The 11,893-nt window shown below is 39.4% G+C and overlaps 2 protein-coding genes across 2 annotated transcripts; both read left to right on the forward strand.

Annotated features, from left to right (window-relative positions):
- Window positions 1–3,524: 3,524 nt before the first annotated feature.
- On the forward strand, window positions 3,525–4,286 carry LOC113759531. Its single transcript, XM_027302107.1, has one exon. It carries the CDS (start codon window positions 3,525–3,527, stop codon window positions 4,284–4,286), a length of 762 nt encoding a protein of 253 aa, XP_027157908.1.
- A 5,762-nt stretch (window positions 4,287–10,048) lies between these two features.
- LOC113762439 (putative UPF0481 protein At3g02645) lies at window positions 10,049–11,625 on the forward strand. Its single transcript, XM_027305894.1, has one exon. It carries the CDS (start codon window positions 10,080–10,082, stop codon window positions 11,505–11,507), a length of 1,428 nt encoding a protein of 475 aa, XP_027161695.1. The 5' UTR covers window positions 10,049–10,079; the 3' UTR covers window positions 11,508–11,625.
- Window positions 11,626–11,893: the final 268 nt, after the last annotated feature.

Below are 11,893 nucleotides of genomic sequence, written 5' to 3' on the forward strand. Positions count from 1 at the left end.
GCTAAAAAACCTACAATCCAGAATCCGACATGTAATGAGTTGTAGAATTATGGTAGACTTTGTGACAGGTAAGGGAAGAAGCCCCAAACTGGGGTGATTGACGTTGGCAAGAACAAAAAAATTGTGCCAAAAATGAACAAATTTGTGTTATTGGTTCATTCTTTTTCCCCCTTTTCGTTAAATGCACGAAGCCCTCCTTAAATTTATACCTAAATGCTGTTTAATAATTTTTAGACACTTAACTTTATACCTAAATGTTCCCTCAAAAAACACACTTTATACCTAAATGATATATACATTTATATATTTGATGAAATGTACCGTTGTTATGTTAGTTACCTTTATCCCCTTTGTTTACTTTTCATTTCTTTTCTTTTTATCTCCCTTCTCTCATGCTACTTTTCGTATTATCTACAAGCAACTGTGCATTTTAGTGTGAAGGTCAATACTTAATACTACATTATATGATGAACGAGCTACAACTATAAACCAAAGCAGCACGCCTGAGAATTTCTGGTATAGCTCTCTAGAGATTGTTTCAAAGGTGAAAACAACCAATAAGAACATCAAAAATTTTCATGGTCCGAAGATTATTATACAAATCATAAAAAGAATCAGTGATCAAATCTTTAATGAAATCAAGCAATAATTATAATAATTTAAAGTAAGGCTCAAGTCTATCAGCAAAGTTAGGCAGAGATGAGAGTACTACCATGGCTGCAGACCCAATTGCATTTGAAGGGGAGAATGATCATCAAATGTCATCAGGGTTGCCTTGTCAAGATACGGCAATCAACTTAAAGCCTGAAATACATCTAAAAAAACCAAAATTGTATCATCATAGCCCAATTACGAATAAAATAAGTTAGTATATTTATAACTTTCATCTGCTATAATACTCCAGCCAAAAAGCTATACCCTTTTCCAAAAAAATTACCATCCATCCTCGTAATAACCTAGCAAGAAACAATAGGAAACATGAAGAAATATTCAGATCAAAGGAAAAATTAAGAGAAAATTGCTCATGAATAGACACATCTATGCAAAAAAAAAATGAAAGGATAAACCAATATACACCCTTCAGGAAGTGTCAAATTGGGAAATTCTTGACAACATTAGTTCAGATTTTAAAAAAAAACTTAAAATTTGAATGGCCCTGCAAATTGTCAAAATCTTAAAACAAAGAAGTGACTATTGAACTCCTTTTGCACCCTTAAATAATTCTTTGGAATTGCTGACGTGAAATTGACTTTCCCAAATCATAGTTATGTTTGTCCTATAGAACCCATTTAAACTTTGGAATTCTAGGTTAATGAAATGCATTGGAGAATTAGTACTGGCTATAAAGTATAACAAACCGTTCTAACTCTCTAACAAAGATTATTAATTGCTGTACAATCCTACTTATATGAACATTAATCATGAAAAAGTGTAAGAGAAAATGGTAGCAAAGACATAAGATGATAGGAAATTTCACTGATGAAGAGCTATGCTTTACCTATCTTATTTTGGTTTGCATACAGTCCAGAGGCTTAAGATCTTCCAAAAAATTTTCAGATTCGCAAGGAAAAGACACACAAAGGACCAAACTTTAAAAAAGTTATGGGAAAAATGATCATCTGTAAAATGAAAAGGAAAAAGAAAACCACGACCTCCAGTGGTAATGTCTTTCACAATCCAATAAGTCTATGATTGGGTAAAACTCATTCAGTTCTTTGTACAATACAATAGCACCAAAATTTGAAGTGTTTTTTGCAACATGATCATAGTATGTATAGAGAACGAAGGGGGAAATGTCAAAGCGGTTTCAAAAATAAATATCATACATATCTGAGATAATTCAAAAGGTATCCACCATTTGACAATAGTGCATTAGCAGCATGCAAATAATTAAGGACCTAAGGCTGAAATTAAAGAACCACTCTATCCAATAGTGACCATTCTTCAATCAAAAAGCCACAAAAAAAGGAAAATATAACATTTTTAACTTAAAAATTTTACTATTCCACGAATTGGTTTTAGAATGATTGAATCTTGATTTGGCCACTTCTTTAATATAGTAAAGTATGTTAATAACATAACCAAAGTACAAAAAAAAAAAGCAGATAATTTAAGAAAATAGGATCTGAATGCAAACGAATCCTAACATCTTCTTGTTATTTCAGCTGCAAAAAATTAACTATACTTTTTCAACAAATGAAGAAATTGGAAAGACCAACATATCATACCAAATTTTTGATTGCCTACAAAGATTGAAACCATTTTAGGGACTAGTAAATCTGCTATCATTTAGGCTGTATTCTCAAAATGTTATCCCCAGTAGATGATTACAAGCCAATCTTAGCTTCTCAGAACCAAATCAACAGGAATTTTATTAAAAAAAAAAAACTGGCATTTTTGTAAACTAAAATAAATAAATGATATTCTTGTAAAAGAAAAAGAAAGGCAAGATCTTTGCAAATACGCAAGGAAGAGGTCTTTAAAACAAGTATCTAAATTAGTAGGGCTCCATTATCACTTACAGTGCTATTGGCCGTTAGTCAAAGAAAACCCAGAAACTAAGAACACACAAAATTTTCTTGTCAAGGATTCACAATAGAAAACCTAGAAATTTACAACCAAATCTTAATTTACCAAAATTAAACATGAAATTTACCAACTTTTCCCACCTGCAATCACAAAAACAAAAAAAGGTCAAGTTCAGGTCAAATAAGTAAAAGGAGAAAACAACATGAACAGAAAATTTAATGAAAGAAAAATCTCAAAATATTCAGATTCAAAACCTAAAAGAATTTCAGATTTGTCTCTTCCACTTGCTCATCACATACATGAATAGAAAAAGGGTGAACGAAGAAGAGGATTTTGACAAAAAATCCAAATTGCAGCAGGAGTGAGTACCTACCACTATCCAAGTCAACTTCATCGGTCGCTCTCTCTGTAGAGGCTTTTTCTCTCTCTTGGGAAGAGAGCTCATTTCCCCTTGGTGGGAACTCCAAACTTTTGAAAAATTTCAGGCTACCAATGAACAAAGCTCAAAAGTTTGAATCTGAACTAAAAGCCAGATTCTAAATTTGTGTGCAAGTCGGATTCTCAAAGCCAGATTCTAAGTTTGCGTGCAAGGTTGATTCTCAAAGCCAAGATTTACACGTACATTCGCATAATAGCCTCCAGTAAGAAGCAGCATTATGGATGTCATGAAGTTGGTGCTGGTCGGAGGATAGGGGGAGAAAGACGCAAAAACAAAACAAAAGAAAAAGACAAAGTACTTCGATGGGTGAAATTCCTAAGCAGCTGGTCGGGAATTCCATCATCTTTATTATAAGGAAGAAGACTTGTTCAGGTAGTTTAACTGTCCTTGCTCTTGCTTAGTGATTTTTTTTTTTTTTTCATTCCTACGTTCGTAGCTCCAGTTTAGTGTGTTTTCCTGGTTTGGCTGTTTGTCTCTTTTTCTCCATAGAGCTAGGGGATTAGTGTGGGTCTTGTGGTAAGAGTCTAGGTTCCTTCTGTCTTCTTCCTGTTGATTCATGGAGGAGGAGTTGGTTGAGGTTCTGCAGAAATTTGCCCTCTCTGAGAAGGAAGTGGGTAGCACTCTTTTAGATCTGGGGGACTTAGATGAAGGAATCACAGAATGCCAGGGTAGTGTCATAGGCAAAATAAGAGGGGAGAAAATAGTTAATTTTACAGGGGTTAAAAATTTTGTCACTGTGGCTTGGAGCTATCCTAAAGGCCTTAAAGTGGCAGAATTAGGACCTAATGTTTTCCAGTTTACTATTCCTGATTCTAAGGATAAGGAGAGGATTGTAGAGGGGGGCCCGTGGATTATAGACAATCAGATTTTAGTGCTTAGGCATTGGAAGATTGGGATTGAGGAGGATGAAGATGCTTTTAGTTTAGCTCAGGTTTGGGTGCAAGTGTGGAACCTTCCCATCCACTGCCTATCTAAGGCAGTTGGGAAGAAAGTGGGAACTATATTTAATGAGGTCAAGGATGTGTTAATTCCTCAGACTGGAGGGAAGGAAGGGAAGCATATGAAACTTTTAGTGGTGGTAGATATAAAGCAACCTTTATTGAGAGGAACCATGGTGCAGATCAATGGGATGGGCAAATGGTTGTCATTCAAATATGAGAAGTGCCCTGACTTTTGCTATAGTTGTGGGGTCATTGGACATTGTGAAAAGAATTGTAAGTCCCCTGTGATGGTGAAAAAGGGACAATATCAGAACCAATATGGACCGTGGATGAGGGTGTTTGGGGGTAGAAGCTCTCCTCAGAAAGAGGGGAGTTAAAAAATCTGGACACCTCATAGACAGGTCTGGAAGGTGAGAAATGGGGAGATGATCAGGGTCGAGGAGTTAGAGAGACAGGAAAAGGAAGCTGACTTACTTCTAGCTAAGGAAGGCAGTAGGTCAGATGAGGTTATGGTGAAAGAGTTACAGCAACCTTGGGTGGAGAAAAGTGGTTTAACTGATGTTGAAAAGGGGAGAATAGGGAGGATAATACCAAATTGGAGCGCTGATAAGGAAGTAGAGAAGGAGGAAGGGAGGCAAGAAAGTAGGAATATAAGTACTGAAATGAATGAGGAGAGATCAGAGGAGATTAGATATACTGGTCTAGCAGATAATGGAGGTACTAAGGAAGGACTGGAGGTCCAAGAGGCCACAGGAAAGGAGATGATACAAGAGTTTGAGAGGGGCGAAGGAGGGGAAGAAGGAGTACAAGGCAGACTTAGGGGTGGAGGGGAGCTAGATTGTATGGAAACTGATGAGAGTTTCAGTAAAGAAAATCAAGGGGGCCCCAGGAAAGAAGGGAAGAGATTCAGGAGACTGCATTCTAATCCAGGAATGTTAAGGATTCCTCTGAAGGAGATTAATGGTATCAAAAGGAAATTCCAACTGAGGGATGAAGATATGGAAGAGGGGGGGGACCAGGTTCACTTTGATAAAAGACAGAGAGGAGACAAGAAAGAGGGGGAAGACTATGTAGGGATTGAAGGGGGAGGGATCAGCCCGCACTGGTCCCCAAAGGACCAATGAGAGCTATGGTGTGGAATTGTCAAGGTGCAGGGAGCCCCTTGACAATTCCCCACCTGAGGGAGGTTAACAACCTCCTCTCCCTCAACTTGATCTTTTTGAGTGAAACGAAGAACAAGGCTAAGTATATGGAGAAGGTGAAAAGGATTTTGAATTTTGACTATTGTTTTGTGGTAGAGGCTATGAATAAATCTGGAGGCATGAGTGTGATGTGGAAGGAGGATACTAAGGTTAAAGATATTAAACATTCTGCCTTTACCATAGAAGTGTTGCTAGAGGATGAGGAAGTGAAAGAGGAGTGGTGGATGGTAGGGATTTATGCGAGCTGTGATAAACAGGTGAGAAAAGGGCAATGGGATGTTATTAGCAGGAGGAAAGTTTTGTGGGGGGAGAACTGGGTAATTATGGGGGATTTTAATGACCTTTGTTCTAATGAGGAGAAGTGGGGGGACAGGATTAGAAAGGAATGGAGTTTCCTGGACTTTAGGCAATTTATCCAGGAGAATCATCTGTTGGACATTGGGTTTGAAGGTAACCCCTGGACCTGGTGTAATCAGTGGCAGGATGGTGAGATAAGACAAAGGCTGGATAGGGGGCTTAGCAGTGGAGGGTGGAGTGCTCTGTTTGAACAACCTAAGTGCATTCATGTTGAAAGTCTAGCTTCTGATCATAGCATGTTGATCCTGGACACTAAACCAGGGGAAAGGAAGAAGAGGAAGAGGTTTTTCTTTGATAAGAGATGGGTCCAGAGAGAAGGGGTGGGGGAGGTGATTAAGAAGGCTTGGGAGGAGGAGGTTAGGGGTTCTAGAATGTTTAGGGTAGTTCATAAGATCAAGAGTTGTAGAGTGGCTCTGCTGAAGTGGAGGAATGGTTTTGAGGAAAACTCTAAGAACAGGATCTCGACCTTGAAACAAATGCTGTTGGAGGAGAAAGGATCTGATGCTGAAGGAAGGAAAGGAAGAATTGCTGGTTTGAAGAACCAGTTAGTTAGAGCGTACAGAGAGGAGGAGCAATACTGGAGTCAGAAAGCTAGGATTAATTGGTTACAGGAAGGAGATAAGAATTCTAAATATTTCCATGCAGTGGTGAAGGGGAGAAGGAAAAGAAATAAGATAGGGCATTTGCAGAGGGAGGATGGGTCTTGGACCACTGATGACAAGGAGATAGCTGATGAGATTGCTAGTTATTATAGACAGCTCTTTAGGTCTACTAGGACTGAGGGTCTAGAGGAGGTTCTGGGAGGTATCCAAAGAACTATTATTGACCAGATCAATGTTAATCTAACTAGGCCTGTGGAGGAGAATGAGATAAAGGCAGCAGTCTTCACCATGAATCCTAACAAGGCACCAGGGCCTGATGGGATGACACCACTCTTTTTCCAAAAATTCTGGGCTACCATTAAGGAAGAGGTGGTGAAAGCAATCTCAGCTTTTTTCCAATCAGGGCATATGCTCAAATCTCTGAACCACACCATTATATCCCTCATCCCTAAGGTGGATCTACCTATTGATCTGAAACAATATAGGCCAATCAGCCTTTGCAATGTCCTTTATAAAGTTATTTCCAAAATCTTAGCAAATAGGTTAAAACCTGTTTTGGAACTCTGTATCAGTAAAAACCAATCAGCTTTCATCCCAAATAGACAGATTCTGGATAATATAATCATTTCCCATGAATGCCTTCACTTTCTTAAAAACAAGAGGCAAGGTAAGGATGGCTATACTGCAATCAAGCTGGACATGTCTAAGGCCTATGATCGAGTTGAATGGGATTATCTGCAAGCTGTGATGGAAAAAATGGGGTTTAACCAGGTGTGGGTAGGGTGGATTATGGAGTGCATTAAGTCTGTCTCATACTCCTTCAGTATAAATGGAGAGACCAAGGAATATGTGATCCCTTCTAGAGGTATCAGGCAAGGTGACCCTCTGTCACCTTACCTGTTCTTATTGTGTTCTGAAGGACTCTCTAATTTGCTAAGGAATGCAGTTAGACAGGGTCTGCTAAGTGGATTAAGGATCAGTAAGCATGGACCTGCAATAACTCATTTATTTTTTGCTGATGACACTCTGATCTTCTGTAAAGCTAAGGGGACAGAAACAAGGAAGTTAAAAGACATTCTGGATCAATATGAAAGAGGGTCTGGCCAGGTGATAAATTTGGACAAATCCTCTACTGTTTTAGTAAGAATACAAAGGAAAGGGACAAAGAGGATTCCTGCGTGTCACTAGAAGGAGTAAGGATAGTGAATCAAGGTAAATATTTGGGCCTTCCAATGGTAATCACAAGGACAAAAGGACAAGTATTTTCCTACATCAAAGATAACATCAAAGCCAGACTCAATAGCTGGAAGAACAAGTTCCTAAGTGCAGCAGGGAAGGAGGTGATGTTAAAAGCTGTGACTATGGCCATGCCAAACTATGCAATGGCCTGTTTTAAGTTACCTGCTACACTCTGCAAGGAAATCTCAGGGATGATGGCTAGTTATTGGTGGGGGGAGTCAGAAGGGAGAAGCAAAGTACACTGGTGCTCGTGGGATAAAATGATGAAGGCAAAGATGGAAGGAGGTCTGGGATTCAGGAACCTACTGTGTTTCAACAAAGCAATGCTTGGAAAACAGATTTGGAGATTGGTTAGATACCCAAACCTGTTGGTTAGTAGTATTTTGAAGTCTAAGTACTACCCTAAGGATTCTATTCTGAATTGTAAGACCCCCAAGAATGCATCTTGGTTTTGACAAAGTATCATGTCAGCAAGAGAGGTAGTCAAGGGGGGTATTCTGAAAAGAGTGGGATCAGGGAAGAGTATTAGAATTTGGAAAGACCAATGGATTCCAAACAATCTAAATGGAAGGCCTACTACAAGGATGCCTGAAAGTGGAGAGGAGCAAAAGGTGGAAGAATTGATCACAAACTTCAGCTGGAACAGGAATGAGATATACAGGAGGTTCAATAGGGAGGATGCTGAGAACATATTGAAGATACCAATCAGTTTGTCAAGGTCAGGGGACATGCACTTCTGGATACATAGTAAGAGTGGAGAGTACTCAGTTAATTCTTGCTATCAGGTTCTGATAAAGGAAGAGAGCAGTAGGGGGAGAGGAGCAAAAGGAAAAGCTGGATAGAGCTATGATGACTCCAACACACAGATCTGGAAAACTTTGTGGAGTCTGAATATAAAGCATAAGATCAAGCTATTCATATGGAGGTGCATTACCAATACACTAACTGCCAGGGAAACAATATTCAGAAGGACAAAACAAGGATCGCCTATATGTTCAAGGTGCGGAGACAGGATGGAGACAGTTGAACATATCTTATTCCATTGCCAGCAAGCTCAGAAGGTATGGAAGATAGCTCCAGTTCAGTGGGATGGAATCCAGAATCAAACAGGATGCTTTAAGAAGTGGTGGTCAGCACTAAGTCAGGCTACAAGCAGAACTGAAGGTAGATAGCATATTGCCTTGACTGCTAACATACTCTGGCAACTATGGAAAGATAGAAATGAGATGGAGTTTGAAGGGAAAGTAAGAGATGGTATGAAAATTGTGGAAAAAGCCAGTTCAGAATGGTTGGAATATGAGGAAGTTGGGAAAGGCAAGAATGAGGAAAGCACATCAGAAACAGATGAAGCTATTGGAAGTACAAGGGAAGAAGGACGGGAGGAGGGAGAACTGATGGAACTTCAGATTGCTACTAAGAAAGCAGCAGTGGGACATAAGCTGGGGATTGGTATAGTTGCTAAGCAGGCTGGAGGGAGAATTAGAGCTGAGTGGAAACTAGTAGAGAGGAGCGCGCACAGGGATACTCAAGATGAAGCAGTAGCAGTACGACTGGCACTAATGAAAGCAGGACAACAAGGATGGCAAAGAATCAAAGTTGTTAGTGCTAACAAGCAGCTCATGGCCTTGTTAAAAGCTGGGAAAGGTGATAATCCGAATACTGCTACACTGGTTGAAGACATAAATGGATTAGCTAATCTGTTTCAAATGTGCTCTTTTGCGGTTAAGAATAGTATTAGTATGCCTTTAAGTAATCATCTTAGCCATTATGCTTTAAGCATACTTATGGATGAGGAGAGATTTTTTGGCTCTCCTTAAGTGTTATGGTACACTTTGTAAAGCTGCTTGAGCCGTTGCTCAAATATTGTACAGTTTGCGATTTATAAAATACATCTATCGTTTCCGAAAAAAAAAAAAGAAGAAGAGGATTTTGACCCCAAAAAAAATAAAAATAAGAGAGAAGAAGAGGAAAGAAAGACGACCAAGCAGAGGCAAAAACATCTGGAGCTCTTTTATCCTACAATATAAAAAAAAAATAAACAGCATTAGCTTGCTCAAAAAGCTGCAACTAAACCTCCCATTTCGCTAAAGAAAAATGAAAAAAAATTAAAGGGCTAGATTATTTTTAGTAGAGGAAGAAAGAACCTCAGAGCAAATTATTTTTTCTTCTTACCATTTGTTCTCACCAAGATAAATAGAAGATAAGAAGATGACGATGATGATGAAGACGAAGATGAAAGGCTGAGGAGCGTTTCGGTGTTGATAAAAAGCGAAAAATGATAGATGGAGATGAGGAGAAAAGACGGTTCTAAGTTTTGAAGCATTGAGCAGTCAATTCTCACCAAATCCACGTGGATTTCTTTTACAAATTAAAAAAAAACGTGAAAGTCATGGGAGATCAGATTTCTATGGAAGACTTCCAAACAAATGAACAAACAAACAAAAGAATTGACAGACGTCCAGTCACACGAGGCAATTCACACGATCACGAGACCATCAATTGGCCAATGGCAGATCGACACGTCAGCAATTAGAATCAATTGGGAAGACTTGCATTCCCCAGTAGAGTTAGATGCGTTAATAATAAAGGATATGAGCATTTCACATCTACCAACCACATTTGATAACATATGGTGATATGATAGTTAGATGATTGACCAAAAACTTGGTTCCATGTTAATTTAATAGCCAGTCATCTTGATGCATATTTTATTTGTGTGTGTCTATCTTATAGTTTAGTCTTGTGATTGAACTAGCTCCGGCGATACAACATGTCCAAAGACAGATGTAAACGAGTGACTACTCAAATTGATCTAAAGCTTTCAGGGATGTCAAATTCAACCACTACTGAGCAAAGGATCTTCAGAGTCCATCACAGACTTCGAAGTCAGAATGAAGAGGCATACGAACCACAGATGTTTTCCATTGGACCTTATCATTGCGGTAAGAGGTCCTTGGAAGAAGGGCAGACGCATAAGCTGAGGTACTTGAAAGAGCTTCTTTCTCGGACAGGCGAGTCAAGTGCTGAGAAATACATCGAGGCCTTGACAAATCTTGAAGACAAAGCTCGAGGGTGGTATGCAGAGGACGACCTGATCGGTCTTGGTGCTGATGAATTTGTAGAAATGATGTGTCTTGACGGGTGCTTTATCATTGAGTTCTTCAGGAAATTCGGTGCTAAGTATGGCACAGTTGATGTTAATTATCTCCCCAAAGCAGATGATCCCATTTTCCAAAAGCGTTGGATAATGGGATCTTTGCTCAGGGACATATTATTGTTTGAAAATCAGCTGCCCTTTTTCATCCTTGTTCAATTGTTTGACATGACCAAGCCACCAGGTGGTGCTATAGAAGCGAACCTAGTTGATCTTGCCACTTTCCCTGAATCCCCTCTACATTCCTTTTTCCCTGGTGAAAAACCTGAATCATTCACAAATCCTACCACAGTTCTTGGAGATCGTGATGCACAGCATGTAGTTCATCTTCTTCACCTCGTGCACGAATGCTGGTGCTGGTCATTCGCTGCAAAACTAAGGGCGCCGGCTGATGTTGAAATCCAAGGAAACAGGGTTTCACGAGTCGTTTACTCCACAAGGGGCGGGAATTTGGAGCATATAGAGTCTGCAAGCGAGCTACGACAAACAGGAATCAAGTTTGAGAAGGCTAAGCAAAGTGTATCGTGGCTCGATATTACTTTTGAAAGAGGGGTAATGAAAATCCCGCCTTTGTACGTTCATGATGTTACAGAATGTGTTCTGAGAAACTTAATCGCCTACGAGATGTACACGCTTAATGGACCCTGGGATAGGAAATATGTACTCGATTACGTGACGTTCATGGATAGTCTCATCGATTCCTCGAGCGATGTTGAAAAGCTTCGAAGCAGGAAAATTATGACCAAGTGGCTAGGCGATGATGAAGCGATTTCATCTGTGTTTAACAAACTGGGAAAGGAAGTTGAGTTTGATCAAGGCAACAGGCTCTTCTGCTACTGGAAAGTTTTCCAGCGAGTGAACGAGTATTCTAGCAGCCGTTGGAATACCTGGAGGGCTCATCTGCTAAGGAATTATTTCAACAATCCATGGTCCATCATTTCATTTCTTGCTGCCCTGGTGTTGCTGTTTCTCACTCTTGTCGCTACCATATCTTCCATCCTACAATATACAGACCAGCCAAACTGTATATGTAAATCGTCCTAGTAGGTAAGAGTACTTGGTAATTCGACGATGCGTGTGCTTGTTTATTTTGCAATTAAGAGAGTATATTGCGAAGTTGTATGTTCTCACTTCTCATTGTTATTGTTTCATCATTATACCAGATCGGATGCAAATGAGATTTTTATATGCTAATTTGGGTCAGTTCAGTTCAGGTTTTACATTTCTCGTCAATTATTGTACACACTAGTATATTTTAGAGTGTTATAAACTCAGATCGGACCAGCTGATTTGATCGGTTGAAGTGGACAATAGGTGCACGGACCCAAAATCAAACAAAATAGTAAACAAGGAAAACAGGAGAGGTTACCTTATCCAAACAACCGCAAATAACACACACACACACCCACTACCTAAGGAAAACCCACAGC

Source organism: Coffea eugenioides, chromosome 2, assembly GCF_003713205.1.
Source record: "Coffea eugenioides isolate CCC68of chromosome 2, Ceug_1.0, whole genome shotgun sequence".
Taxonomy (NCBI): Eukaryota; Viridiplantae; Streptophyta; class Magnoliopsida; order Gentianales; family Rubiaceae; genus Coffea; species Coffea eugenioides.